This window comes from Aspergillus eucalypticola (assembly GCF_003184535.1).
Source record: "Aspergillus eucalypticola CBS 122712 chromosome Unknown BO83scaffold_14, whole genome shotgun sequence".
NCBI classification, from domain to species: domain Eukaryota; kingdom Fungi; phylum Ascomycota; class Eurotiomycetes; order Eurotiales; family Aspergillaceae; genus Aspergillus; species Aspergillus eucalypticola.
In genome coordinates, this window is record NW_020290288.1 from 483,306 (window position 1) to 497,456 (window position 14,151).

General features: G+C 48.7%; 1 protein-coding gene across 1 annotated transcript; it reads right to left on the minus strand.

The window, feature by feature from the left end:
- Nucleotides 1-10,949: 10,949 nt before the first annotated feature.
- BO83DRAFT_314277 (origin recognition complex subunit 4) lies at nt 10,950-13,234 on the minus strand (the record flags this gene model as incomplete). The annotated part of the gene is made up of 2 exons (XM_025527578.1): nt 10,950-11,591; nt 11,663-13,234. The coding sequence occupies 2 exons, from the start codon at nt 13,232-13,234 to the stop codon at nt 10,950-10,952; spliced, it is 2,214 nt and encodes a 737-aa protein (XP_025387598.1).
- Between the last annotated feature and the right edge of the window lie 917 nt (nt 13,235-14,151).

Consider the following 14,151-nt stretch of genomic DNA (forward strand, 5'->3'; position numbering starts at 1 on the left):
AATTAACAACAGCCGATGCCTCCTTCGTTCGCCATTTTTTTTTTTTTTTTAAATTTTTTTTTTACTTCTTGGATGCGTCTCCCGCTCTTCCACGACTCTTCCAGGTGCATTCTTTCCTGCCTTCTGTCCTAACCGAGACCCATGCGGTTCCACGTGGACACACGTGGAGAAAAGCTGGCGGCTGGTTTGGGTTGCTCGGGCGGCTTGGCTGTCGGCCGTTTTGGCCTCGCCCGCCGGTATGTCTCGCAACTCACATTCCAGAGGGAAACTATGTATCCTGTTTCTCGGGGTCCAAGCCCAATCATCCTCAATTCTTGGACCTGACCGTCCCGTCTTGCGCCAAATCATGGCACACTTGGTGGAATTTCATTTTTTTTTTGGCATCAACCAGGGTGTCAATCGCATGGCTAACTGACAAGCTATTGCTCACAGCAATTCTCCGTGTCCTACTAGTACTGTCGCATCACGTCATAAACCCTGAGAATATGTCTGAAATAGGTAGTAGGTGACTCCGTAAAAGTAGTACCGCTATGACATACATCGAGGATCTGCTGGGGCCTATCCTCTAACCTACTACTAGTTCAACTTTCTCCAGTCCATCTCCAGATCTCTCTCAATGTTGGGACTTGGGACGCCAACAAGGTTCACAAGTGCGGTCCAATTCCTGATTCTCCCTAAAGGGGCCACTAGGGAATTTTAGACCAGGATTACCAATGTACACTGCCTCTACACTGACCACCACCACTACCACAAGTCCCAGTTCAAAATGGGGGCAGCGTCTGAATACGGCTATACAGTAGTAAGCCCTCATCATATACCCAGAGCAGGCTGTCAGTGCGCTTGTCACGACCATTGGCAGTCCGCCACAAAGCTAAAAGGGCCCCCCATCAAGCTAAAGATACAAAGGAAATGAAGGACAAGGGGCTCAGGAAGAGACGATCCGGCCAACACACAGTTCGATCCTCCTGATCCTTTTCTAATCCTGAGGCTCATCCTAAACCCCCGGACGTCGAAGGTCTGATCGCAGCAGGATTGCGTCTGACGTGCGCCCCAGCCGGCTAGCTACAGCAGCGTAACTCGAAAGGAATGACAATCAATCATCATCTGGGAATGCTCACGAAATCTTTCGGGCCCAACGTTAGTAGCACCTAACCTCAACCCAGGGCCATCAGCCTAGCGGTCAGATAGTCGACCGTACCAATCATAGTGACCTCCCATGGCGGCTACGTAACCCCTACTTCGTTCTGATGAAGGATTTACGATCAGATCCCCCCCGGGCAGTAGACAAGGCAATCTATCTCTGTGTATATTCCAGTACCCACTCTTGGAATTGTTCTGGTGGCTTGTTCTGCCTATCAAGCTATCAGCAGCAACAGCAGCAGTAGCAAGTGTGTCTCCACCAGAGCAATCGGGGCAACACGAAGCGGTGAGCCATGAGAAGGAGGGGCTGCAATGGCGCAATTCCCCCGTTTCGGAGCTATCCACACCTTTTTTCTTTCTTTTTTTCTTCTTTGCGCCCGCTCTGGAGCCGTGACCGGACTGGCGGTAAAGAATCTCGGTCACAGACACAAACTGAAACTCCGTCTGTCACTGTCATGCTATCACGTAATCAGTAATGGAGTTAAGATAGCAGCGGTCAGACACTTGTGCCGTGCCCAGACAAAAGAGCACATATGTATTGCTTTGGCCATTCGGCTTCATGTGAATTAAGATGAATATCTAGGCAACACTGAATACATGCTACTACAGGGTCATGACAGGGTCCGCGTCAGCCTTTCAATAGTAACAGCAAGCCTTGAAAATAGAACAGAGGGGGCCGGGTCGCCAAATCGGGAAACCTCCATACATATCAGTAGACGGATAGCTTCAAATCCTGCTGCATGACAGTATGTACGGAGTCTTCTGGAGCCTCTCTCTCTATCACCCAGGAGACAAACCGAACCATTCCATACGACCCCAACGAGAACAACAGTCCTCAACAACAGCGCTACTAGCCGCGACATGCGAAACTCACTATCCAGTTCACGCAGATGGATGATCCCTGTCAGCCGCGTTACTCCTCGCGTGGCGGTCAGGGATCATCCCGTCGGAACGCAAGACAAGGCTGCGTCTAGGCTACTGCTGGGGTCCTTTACTTACTCTACTGGCGAAATTCTTGGTGACATTTCTCCTGCCTACAAAGAAAATTACCAACTTAGCGGACCTATATTTGCTGATGTTGTAGCCTCCTGCACGGCGCCAATCGTACTATCTACCACGCCATCCATCCATGGCTTCCCGTCCATGCGTCCTTTCGCTATAATCGATCAACATTAGTGAGGCGAAATAATCCAGAAGAGTCAGTCGCATTTGGCATGTGGCTTGCGACCGAGTCAGACATCCCTAAGGGCTAGAACCTCAGCTATCGGTGCGCCTCATTCAGCCACATATCAACTTTGTCTTTCTTATCCTTTTCAAATTATACTTTTTGACCTTTTTGCATGGCGTCGTTATGGACCTGTCTAGGTTCATGGTATGTGTCTATCATAATTTCAGTATGATCCAAGGGGTGGTTGGTGAATAAACCATCGTCCGTGCTATTCGAAATAAACTTTGGGTCATTCATAATATCCGTCTCTAACCTTGCCATGTATCTACTGTAGATGGGTTATTTTCCAATCGACCCAGCCCAAGCAAACAAAACAGGCAACCTGCCTAACCCGGTCAGATTTTAAATTCTATTTCCTACTGGCATTTCTTCAGCAATCTGCCACAACCCCTTGGCGCGATATTGACATGACAGCTGAAACATACCAGTCGGTATTCGTATATCTCTCTCTTGGCACAAGATGTTCATCCAAGTATACTTGGATGAAAGTTAACTACGCTAGGATCTATACAGGCAATACCCCGATAATAGCCGAAATCAACACACGGCAGTTGGACGATCAACCTACCTGCCTAGCTCCAGACTTCTATCCTATCTATCAGGTTATCAACAACCACACAGTACTCAGACAAATACGAGCAACGCCTCCATCATTTCCATATCAGCTGATTCGCCGCTTAATCTATTCAGCCTAAATCAGCAGGCTTGTGCTCAGTCCGCTTTCTTTTTGATCCATCTTCATCCGTTCTACTGCAGAATAGATAGCAGCTACGTACTAACTAGCTACGGAGTATATTTAGTGAGTTAATATGGATCTATCTAACCGTAGCTAGTACGTAAAGTCTGCAAAGCACCTACCCTCCTACCTATTAGAGTGACCTGCAGACTAGTGGAGCGATAGCTATCTTTAATATAGGTTGTATTTAGATACTTCATAGCAGCAGAGCAGCTATCACTACTATATACAGTATGTTAATAGACAAATAAATTGATACTTCATCACGCCCCATCACTATTAAGTTACTTAACTAGGTACTGAAGTACTCCGATTGTTTAGTTGACCGGAGAACCATACTATCCTATCCGGTCTATGGATCTACAATTACATAACAAACAAGTCCTTCTCTTTCTCTCTCAATCTCTATTACTTAATATAACGAAACATAACACAAGTAACAACATACATACCTCAAAACCAAATCCATACACCTATCAGCCACCGAACAAACTCCCCATCTACACGAACAAGGAAAAAGATCCAGAATGTGACTCATACGTCATTCCCGAACATTCATACCCATACCTCGGCTGAAACTCAACACCATTACCTAGTTCTCCATCCTGCAATCACCCGAACCAAGGTTAGAAAATTCCCAATACCGAAACGGTTGGGAAACACAAAAAACAGAGAAAAAGAGAAAAGCGGTCAGAGAGTTCACGCGGTTCCAGCGCGGTGGAGTAAGTAAGGTCTTGGCAGCGGGCTGAGGACAGAGAAAAGGAAAAGGTGGGGTTATTTTACAGTGTATTTATTTTGCTGATTCAGTTGATTTGTTGTATTTTCGTATGTTTCGGATTTTTCAAGGATGTGGAATATATGGAACCAACGGGAGAAAAAATAACCACTTTTTTCCTCTTTTCCACTTGCTGGTGGATAGGTAGTAGGTTTCCATCCCACATGGAAGAAAAGAGTAAATGGTAGACACTCCGTACACGGTTTTGTTATGGAGTATTTCCGGGCTCCGGGTGTGTACGCCACGTGGGTTTTTCTGTGGTGATACACAACCATACTTTTTCATACTTCCAGAGATTATTTTATTTTATTTTTTTTTTTTCTTTTGGTTTCCACTCTTACGAGACGAGCGGAGAGGTCATATGACGAATATTTAGTTACAGTAGGTAGGTAACTAAGTATGGAAGGGCGCAAGTGTCGTCATTATGGGGCATGGAAAAATTTTCCCTCATATGCGGTTTTACTATTCTTCTGTTGGTGGGTTTTCGGGGTTTGGAAGTTAGGGTTGGACTCTGGTCTGTCTGTCTACACAATCTATCTAATATCTATCTGCCTATTAGTTCTTTGGTAGTAGTACTATCTAGTGTGTGTTTGTGCGCCGCTTAGGAGACTGTGTTAACTTCCTTTAGTGTAAGTTCAAGATAGTGTCTGGGCAATATGTAGGGGGCGGGATATTCCGCTGCCGCGGGTTTTAAAGTTCGCACTTAGAGTTCGCTTGATATGAGCATGTCTTAATTCTACGGAGTATCTAGTACAGTGATAGTCTAGCCTGGACACCTTGATGAACTGTATCTTGATGGCTGGAAGCCCCTGGAATTTCTCGACCTTGGTTTGTGGCTGAAGTTTGAAAATAGTAGCATTCGGAGACGGACCCCTGAACCAACATCAGGGTACTTCCTAAGTCGATGTTTTATTGGATTACGGGTGTGTCGGCTGAGAAAGACCTGTTTGTTTCAGCTGCTAGAGCTGAAAGTGTGGTTGGGAAGGCATCCTTTCGGCTTCCGGCATTTGTGATCTTTGTAAATTCCTTCTCCAGGGGAAGGGGGTTGGGATGAACTATTTTAGAGGGATAGTTTATCTGGGGCAATGGAATGGGATGGGATGTGAATCCTGTCGGGCACAGGGAGACACGCTACATTGTACTACTGTGCTATTATTATCGGCTGCGCCAGATATCTAGAACGACAGTAAGCACTTGGGGGTTTTTCTAGAAGGAAGTTGTTGGAAGGGCTAAAATCCAGCAGGATTGCATGTCTAATCCAACTTACCATCACGGCGGGAGATGATATTAACTTACGTAGCATGTACGCGCTGTTCCTGCATCGTGCAGTAGTTCGGTGGCGAAAGAAGCCCAGCTGAAGCTTCTAGAGCGGTCACTAGTCTTGTATACTACTACAGTTTACCAGGATCGGATGACGCCGATATCCATTCAGTTCACCAGGTTTTTTTTTCGATTTTATTTTAGTTAATTTTCGACAATTTTTCCCTTTTACCTCCAATCGCACCATATTATCTACCTGAGTAACTGAGATGCTTCTTTCGCCCCCTACGTCGCAATATTCGATCGGCTGGGGATCTACAAATCCGCAAAAACTCAAAGACCCATCCGTCAACAACGTGTTCCTTCCCAAGCAAGTATATCCTCCCTTCAGGACGGGAAGCGTATGTGGTTCGCAGGCAGTCCAATTTTTCCGACTGTTGGTCCTCCGATCTGCCGATCAATGGAAACCATAGAAGGAACATGAGATCACAAGAAAATCATACGGTGTTCCCCGTTGGAGAAAGAGAAACTAGTGAGGCTGTATCCACGGTTGAGTTAATTGAGTTAATCTACTCCTGGGGCGCTATTGCTTGGTGGTTCTTTGTTTCGGGGCTGGTGGGGACGCCGATGGATGCGCTAGAAGGATTCTGGAAGACTTCTGGAAAACGCTAGAAGGAGTCGGTCGGTTGGGGGTTGCTGGTCACCTCCACTCTTTCCATGTGTAAGACTTTTCCCTGTCCTTTTTTTTTTCACTTTTTTCTTTTTCTCTTGTGTAAGTTGTTGGGTGAGGCTAGGGATTCGTACCTATCTGAGGTAAGTTAGCGACGGATCACACGGTGTACACCGGGCTTTGCGGCGTTTGTCTTGTGGGGGGGGGGGGGGCGTGGTTGATTCACCGTATTTGTATGATGAATCCACAGGCCCCCGGATATGATGTGGGTGACGGGCTAAGGATTTACGGCAATACGGATTGGGTAAGCTGGGCGCTGGGGGCGGCCGGGCTCAAGGTTTACCGCTTAAGTGAGGAAGGGGGCGGAGATAAGTTAAACCGCATACATGTCACTTTTGTCTAGTTTTGTCTTGTCTTGGAACTTTGCTCGATTGACTTCAGGCTATTCTATTCTTTTACAAGTAGGGACCCGGGGAAATTGTCCGACTCCGGCGTCCAGCTACTAAAGGGCGTGAATTGGGGCCATGGCGGCCGATATCGTCGCGCGAAATTGGATTAGTCAGAAGCAAAACTCTCCGAGGGTCAACAGGCTCTCTGCCTGAGTCGGTCAGTTCCAGGAGACGAGACGCACGTGGAGGATCTTCCGGGAGGCGGCCAATCGAACCTTGAGCGTTACATTGCGTTATGAGAGGGAAACGGTATGGACTAGTCTCGTACAGACAATTACTTACCGCCTAAAGCGGCCAAGCCACTTACCGAAAACTGAAAATAAGGCGAGAAAAAGGCCCCAAAAGGATGTCGGAGTCGGAGGCGGAAAGAGCCGGAGTCGGAGCCGGAGCGGGGGCCCTGCTTCAGGCCAACTTCAGGCCATCTTCCTTCGGGCCAACCTAATGCGCTGCTACTGCTGTCAGCCTGCGCTGTGATTGGCTGGCTCGTTGTTCTATCTCGTCCTGCTGCTGCTCCTCATCACCATGGCCATCATCATCGTCGCTCATGGTGTCTCCATTCCCTTGCAGGGCTACTTCCAGCGCTTCTTCTGCTGAAGAATCGAGATACGCCCGATATGAAATAGGCACACTATACATACCCCTGCCTGTCCTGCCTCAAAACGCAGTTTGGCCCACCATCGGCACAAGTATGTACTATGTCTTCTGCCTTGGCCTCAACCACGGCTTCCTTTCTGCCGCTGCAGAAGCAAGGGGTTACCAGCATGCATGATAACTACACTGGTTCCTATTTGATGCTTTTCTGTGGCAGACGCTGATCCTTGCTCTCCACGCGAAAACTAAACCCAAGGCTTTTTTCTTTGTCGTGGCCCCACCTGACCAGCTTCCAGGGGGGTTTCCCTTCAGCTGTTTCCATGGGCAAATCGTGAATTATGATGCTGATTGCTGACTGGGTGATATGGGGGAGGATAGCTTGTTGTTCCCTTTTCCCACCATCCCGCAATCGGGTCTTCTATGCTGTGCGACCTGATCGAAATGGCTCGGATCACCATCCATCTGCTCACGCTGCCATGAGAAGGGGCCAGCCGATTTGATTTCCCACGCGCACACACGCGAGAGACAGACCCGGTCTGCCCCGGATGCTGACTTGGTGCGGCGCGACAGGGATCTGTTCGGTTGATTGCATCGTCGGTGCATGGGCCAATGATGCCCATCCCCGACTATTGGGCAAGCCCCAGCCGACGAAGTACGAGGCTGGCCGTTAGGTCAACTCTGAACAGTGATTTACTCCTGTCTACGGAGCTTACGAAATAGCCTGCTAGGATGTCTACTTGTGCATGTGTTTAGCGACTTGAGGTCGCTATTCGGTCCCCTTAGTGTCCGGTTAGTTCAAGCGTGGCTTGGCTTGGACCGGATCATCATCAGCAGCATCAGCAACATACTTTGGGGCGCGGAATATCCCGTCCAGATTACGGAAGCCCATCAATGACATCTTTCTCCGGAGCGCATTACATTAATCTATCTTCTGCCCAAAACAATAATCCCCAGACGAACACCTTACGACCGGCAAAACAGGCAGCCTCTCTTCCCGGCTAACCCCGCCGCCGATTCCACTTTGGTCCTGCGCCAGCTCAAGACGGTCATTTCATGCATTAGTGTGCAAGAGACGTGGCCCCGATTCGTCTTAGTTCCCCAGTCGACAGGCGATGGAGATGAGCCAGGATCGCACCAGGATTCGGTTCAGAGCCACGCAGTTGCATCGCCCATACGTACATAATCAATAACGGTGCATTTCGCCCCCATTATTAAGTCTATAGCGTGGTTATATCACAGTTATTTATGCGTGGGCATATACCAGCTATGTGATATGAACGGGGTTCAAGTGCGGAGTATCGGTCCAGTCCTCCCTCCAAAAGAAAAACTGTGTCCCATAACACCACTCATACCCAGGATGACCAAAGGAACCTAATCTCAACCGAGGATTGCCTCTGTCACGCTGATCGACCAGACTACCGCCCATTATTGGCCGGACTTCCGTTCGAACTAGTCCGGCAGCCTCCCTTGCTCACGGCCTGGCGTGGCTAGGGTTGCACAAGGCTGGTCGAGACCACTGGGGAGGGATGATGGCTCATTTCAGCCCAGGCTGCTGGCCAATCTTTGGTCATCCGCGGAGCACTGCATGGGCAATGGTGCGTGAATCCCTCCCCTCAGCGTGTCCATGTACCTTGCCTGCCATGAGGAGACGGTGCTGCGGCAGCGGTAGCATCATTCCGGACGCGGGCTGGTTACCCTGCTTTGCCATGAGGTGGTACGTACTAGGCAGTTTGAGCTAAGGCAGCTCTGCCGATTCCCCTCTTTTTCTGCCACACAGCCTTCAGCCCCGTCTGACACCATCGCGACAATCATCATAACCGTCCGTCACCGCGATCTCACCTACACAGACCACCACAACCCACATACACATCATCTCCATCCCGTCCAACTACCTTTCCCTCCCCCACAGTTGACCCTAGCAGTAGGTACATACTTAAACAGCAACTAGATATGCAGCGGTAGGTCCAGAGCAGCACTCAGCCCCATCTCATATGTGTATCCTTGGCTACCTCACCACTAAAGTTGGTCAACCTAAGTATGACCCCTGTAGACCATCTATCACATCGCAACCCCTCCCAACGGTATCACCCAACCCACCGCACCATTTAGTAGTTACCCCATTAGCACGAATCACATCCCCCATCACCGTTTAGACTGCAGCGTCTGCACTAGTCACTACGCATCTTAGCAAAGTAAAGAATGTCAGGCACATTCATCCATCCACACAGCACTTCGAGTCATCGAGTCATTTCTGTACAAGGTCGATCACTTTTGTTACTTATCCATCCACGCGACCGATCATTCTGCGAATTAAAAACGTCTCTCGTACAGCCAACCTACTGTATTATATCGGCGATCTTATTGTTTACTAGCTATCGACTACTTGCCTAAATAGTACCGATTTTCCATTGCATAACCATATGCACATAATCAAACCATTGATGTGGATTTGTGATAGTGGACTTACTGACTTTACAATGGTCATTACACTGTAGAATATGCAGATAATGAGGCTGCTAGGGACTTGACATAGCACTCGTAATGGTGGACGACTACGGAGTAGTAGTAATTGAAAATAAATATTTTCAGAAATATACCCTATACTATCACATATACACGCAGATTATTCCTATCTTCTATGTAAAACTTACGCTACGATACGGCTACTACAATTATCATTCATTCAGTTCATATCACTAACTACCAATGATTGAGCAACAACCCTCGTACATATATACCCCCCAAAAAAAGAAATATCACTCCAAAAACAAAAGAAAGTGGACCTTCGTACTCACTTCTGTCAATTCCAATATACCCGACCAGCTCAGCTACATGTCGTCAATCATACGACAGTACTATGTATGGATCTTCTGTCAATTTCCCCTGCCAATTCATCGTATCATATACTAGCACAATAACCATACGCAGTCAGACTTACCTCTTGACTTCATTCGATACTATTCGAATATGTATAGATCTTCGTACCTGTAAATTATATATTTCGTGCATATACTACCATCCACATACTACTACTAACTCATCCCACAAGAAAGACACAAACAATTCTAGCCACCTTATGTTAATTAATTCAATACTTACTAGTAGTTAACACCAAACCAGCGAGGAAATTATCCCCACGCAACATCTGATACCTAGTAGTAGTAGTAATGAGGGGTAAATTCTCAAACCCACTGATTATCATCACTACTGCAACTACTAACTACTTACTTAGCCAAACACATCACTAACTTACTACCCACCTAGTTAGTAAACAACAAATCAAAGAGTAATTAATATAAGTTAGTTTAATAAGTTATCAAGTTAGTATTACTATATAAAACCAACCACCACCTACTACTCAAACAAGTTAACACCACTCCGCTTATTACTTACTTACTCTTTACCTCACGGCTTTATGCATATTAAACCAACGTCTATATTTTACTAGTAGGTACATAATCTGATTACTTCTATGTGGGGAATACAATATTCTAGTATAGTAACTTACTCGTCTAGACCAGACTACTAGACTACACTAGACTATGTCTGTTTAGTAGTAGTAATTCGCTAGGCTAGGCTTCCTGCAAGGTAGATTTCTCTTTTCCTTTTCCCCCTCCTCTATCTTGATTTTTTCTTTTTTTTTTTTTTCTTATTTTGGCTTTTTGGTTGTTGGTTTTATCCGCGCGCGCGCGCCTAGGCAGACGTCTATGTATATGCTGTCTAGGCAGCTATCTATTCAGCTTTGCTGTGTAGAGTGAAGACGGGGTGGATAGGTAACTGCTGCTGCTGCTGCCTAGTATAAGGAATAGGCAGATGAAATATTTGTTACAAACGATGAGCAAAGTAAGTGAGTACCTTCGACCCGTCCGTCCCACCCCCTCAACCCTTTATGTGGACCAACGGAATGTGCAACATGCAACGTGTGTGTGTGTAAGATTCCCCTTGATGCAATGCAACATAGTACCAAGTAAGTTTAGTCTAGACACCCACATATTCCCGCTATTGAACACAAGCAAGCAAGGCTGAGTTCACCTCCCCCCCTCACCTCACACGGGCAATTCCCTGCACCGTGCAGGCAACATTCTTCTGTTTTTCCTGGCTCAGCCATCCCGCCACCACCGTCCTAATGATCCTCCCGTACCGGCCATCTCGACTACTTCGTCGAAGCTGATTTCCACCCGGAACATCCGTCCGTCTGCTGTGCCACTGCCCCCGCCGACGGGGCTGATCAGCCCCCAGCTGACGAGCTTCTCCCATGCCTCGCGCGCCACGTCCCGACCCCAGACCCGTCCCGGAGTGACCGCTGCTCCGGACACTGAGGCTGATGTCTTGGCCGTCGTCAGCAGTCGCACGTACTCTGCGTACGCTGCGGGGAAGGAGAGTGCCAGTGGCGCAGCGCTCTGGAGCTGCGTTGTCTCGAAGCCTGGTTCGTATAGAGCTGCTAGGCGGGTCGCCGCGAGGAGGAGCGAGAGCGGGAGGGATGAGGGACTTGCGGAGGCGGTGGTCGACGCGGAGAATGGGAGAGGGGCAGGGTCCGGGCAGGATAGAAGGTGACTGGTGAAGGTGGTAGCGGTGGGGATCTCCAGGGAAGATGTTCCTTCGGGAGTAGTAGTGAGAGAGTGGGTGCTGTGATAGAGGTCGCTCAGTCCAATCAGAGCGCTCGTGAAGAATTCCTTCACGGATTTAGTCTGATGGTATATCCTTCGTAGGTGGGATGCGAACGCCTCGTCGATCCATAGGCCCTGGAATTGCCCACTAGGGTCAGCAAAACGTGGTCTGTGTGGTTATTTGTCGCGCAATGAGGCGCACTTACCTGCAGATAAGCTCTCCATCCTTCCAGTAAGCGACTCCAGCTGCCAGATTGGAGGATGGCTTGCTCTTCGCCGTCAGCCAATTCTAGCAGTTCCGAGACTTCCTCGTCTTCCAGGTTGAGTCCGGCGAAGCAGATGTCAGAAAAGGTTTCTAGGGATCGTGGCAGGGGAACGTAGACGTAGCGGTGGCTGAAGCGACTTTTGACTCGCTTCTCCAACATTTCCGTCACATCCACCTTGGTAGTGAGCCCGATCACGGCAATTGGGGCCTTGCGCGCCTGCGCGATATCAAACAAATTGTACAGCAGTGTTTGGCGAGGGTGTGTGACGAACAAATCAAACTCGTCCAGGACAATGACGATGGACTTTGCTGCGGTCGCAGTACCTGATTCATTGGACGGACCGTAGAGATCCTCTGGGTGCGACAGAAGAGCAAGGAGTGTAGCCATGGTATCAGCGTAGCTGCTAACCTTGCCAGCTTCATCTTCAGTGTTTGTCTCACGGCCAAGCTGACGCCACATTTCGCGGAGCGCCAACCGGTCGTCCGTATGCAGGAAGCCATTAAGACGGACAACGTGGAAGTCATTCTTGTACGACTTTCCCAACGTCGAGATGATCGTCTCAACGATCGCGGTTTTCCCGCTTCCACGAGATCCGAGAAGTAGCATCGAGTTACCTTCACCGACAGCAACAGTTTGTTCTATCAAATGGTTGACCTTGTGATACTCAGTCTCGAGCCCTTTCAGTGGCACCCGTCGTTTGCCGTTCAGCTTTTGCGTAACATATCCTGTCAGTAACTGCAGCTCCTCCGTCAGACCTTCTTGCACAAGCGCTTGGAGCTTCGCAGCATATTCTGGAAGCGGCTCCCCGTTGGCGGCTACGGTCTGCTCAGTGCTGGTCAAGTCATTGTTGACAAGATCCTGCTGTAGTTGCATCGACACGAGGTCCTCCAGCCCATCCTGATAATCATCCGGTGTAGGAGACATCTGCGACTCGTCTCGTTTCTTCGACGCATCCTCTTTATCAGTCTCGAACCGAACCGTAGCTTTCTTCGACCGCGCCCGTGTCGGTCGTCTTTTCGGTTGCGGAGACGGTTCGTCCTCGTCGTCGTCGTCATCATCGTCGACGACCTCTGCTTCGTCCTCTTCCTCATCGCCCTCGGTTTCCGAAACATATTTGGCCCTGCGAGCGCTCCTCGTCGTTGACCCATTCGCGCCTGGGGTAGAAGCATTCCTCCTGCGCGATGGCGTATTCACAACCTCGTCTCCGTACCTCTGCGGCGCTTTTCGCTGTCGTCCACTTGACCGCACTCCACCCCTAGTAGGTGTATCTGTACTTTGTACCTTGTCCTCCTTTTCAGTCACAGCGGCGCCCTGCGAAGATCGCCGCCGCTTTGACCTCGATGTAGCGGGCGTTTCTGGCTCTTCAGCTGCAGGAGACGCAGCCTTCGTCTGTTCGATTGCGGGCGATGTGGGAGCATCTTGAGCGCCCTCGCCCATGGTAATATCCCCATCTTCGTCAATCACTTGTGCGTCCGACACCCTTCTCCTCTTGCTGGCGCGCGGGTCCTTCATTGTGTTGAAATGGGTTAATTGCGTCGTCGGGGGAGGCTTAACTGCACCACTTGTGATTACGGGTGCAGCTTCGTAACAGTCGTCTTTTAAATCCGGGTATATGATAAGGATAGGTCAATGGCGCGCATAGAAATGATTAGAGGGTGCGGCACTGGAGCGGAGGGATAGATGCGGAGAAGGAAATATTTTTGGACTGCGACCGGGAGTTTCGATGAGAATAGTGGTCGGGATGAGAAGACAGAAGGTTAGGAGATTGATTAGACGAAAATAAATAGCTTGATTAGATCTGATTATGGCCACTGCCAGCTATTCTCATAGACTGGGTTGGCTCAATGGAAGGATTGTATTGATTGTTGACGGAGAGTCTGGCTGGAGCCGGGCCAGGCACGGGTGCCTCTTATGCCTGAGGCAGAAGACATGACGCCAGGTCAGGTGCATGTTCTTGACAGACAAGTTGAAAAGAAGAACATTATGAAACTTACATACTACCAACATCTCTCCATAGTCACCACAAGACTGGATAGACTGTCATCTTTTCAATCTCCCCGGATATCCTATCCTTGTGAAAGTGGATAAGAATAGGTCCATGACGAACATCCCACCGGTTAGGATCACAAGCATCATGGCATAGCTTGTATATCACGGTCCGAATGCCGGGACAAATAACCACGCTTGAATGTCCCACCCAAACTATATACGATGAAGTTAAAAGGCAAACAAGTGTTTCCAAGAAAGGAATTGACAAGTCATGGACCTGAGCAGCTATCGTATACTTCCAGGGCGAGTAAGAAGTCCGTACGGACAAGCAGGTTTACGATCTGCCGGCAACCTCGGTTGTTTGGACCCTCATCCAAGGACATCGGACTATGAAGAGATCACCCATGCAACAGAGTAATTAGTATCCTCTTTTCTCGCTC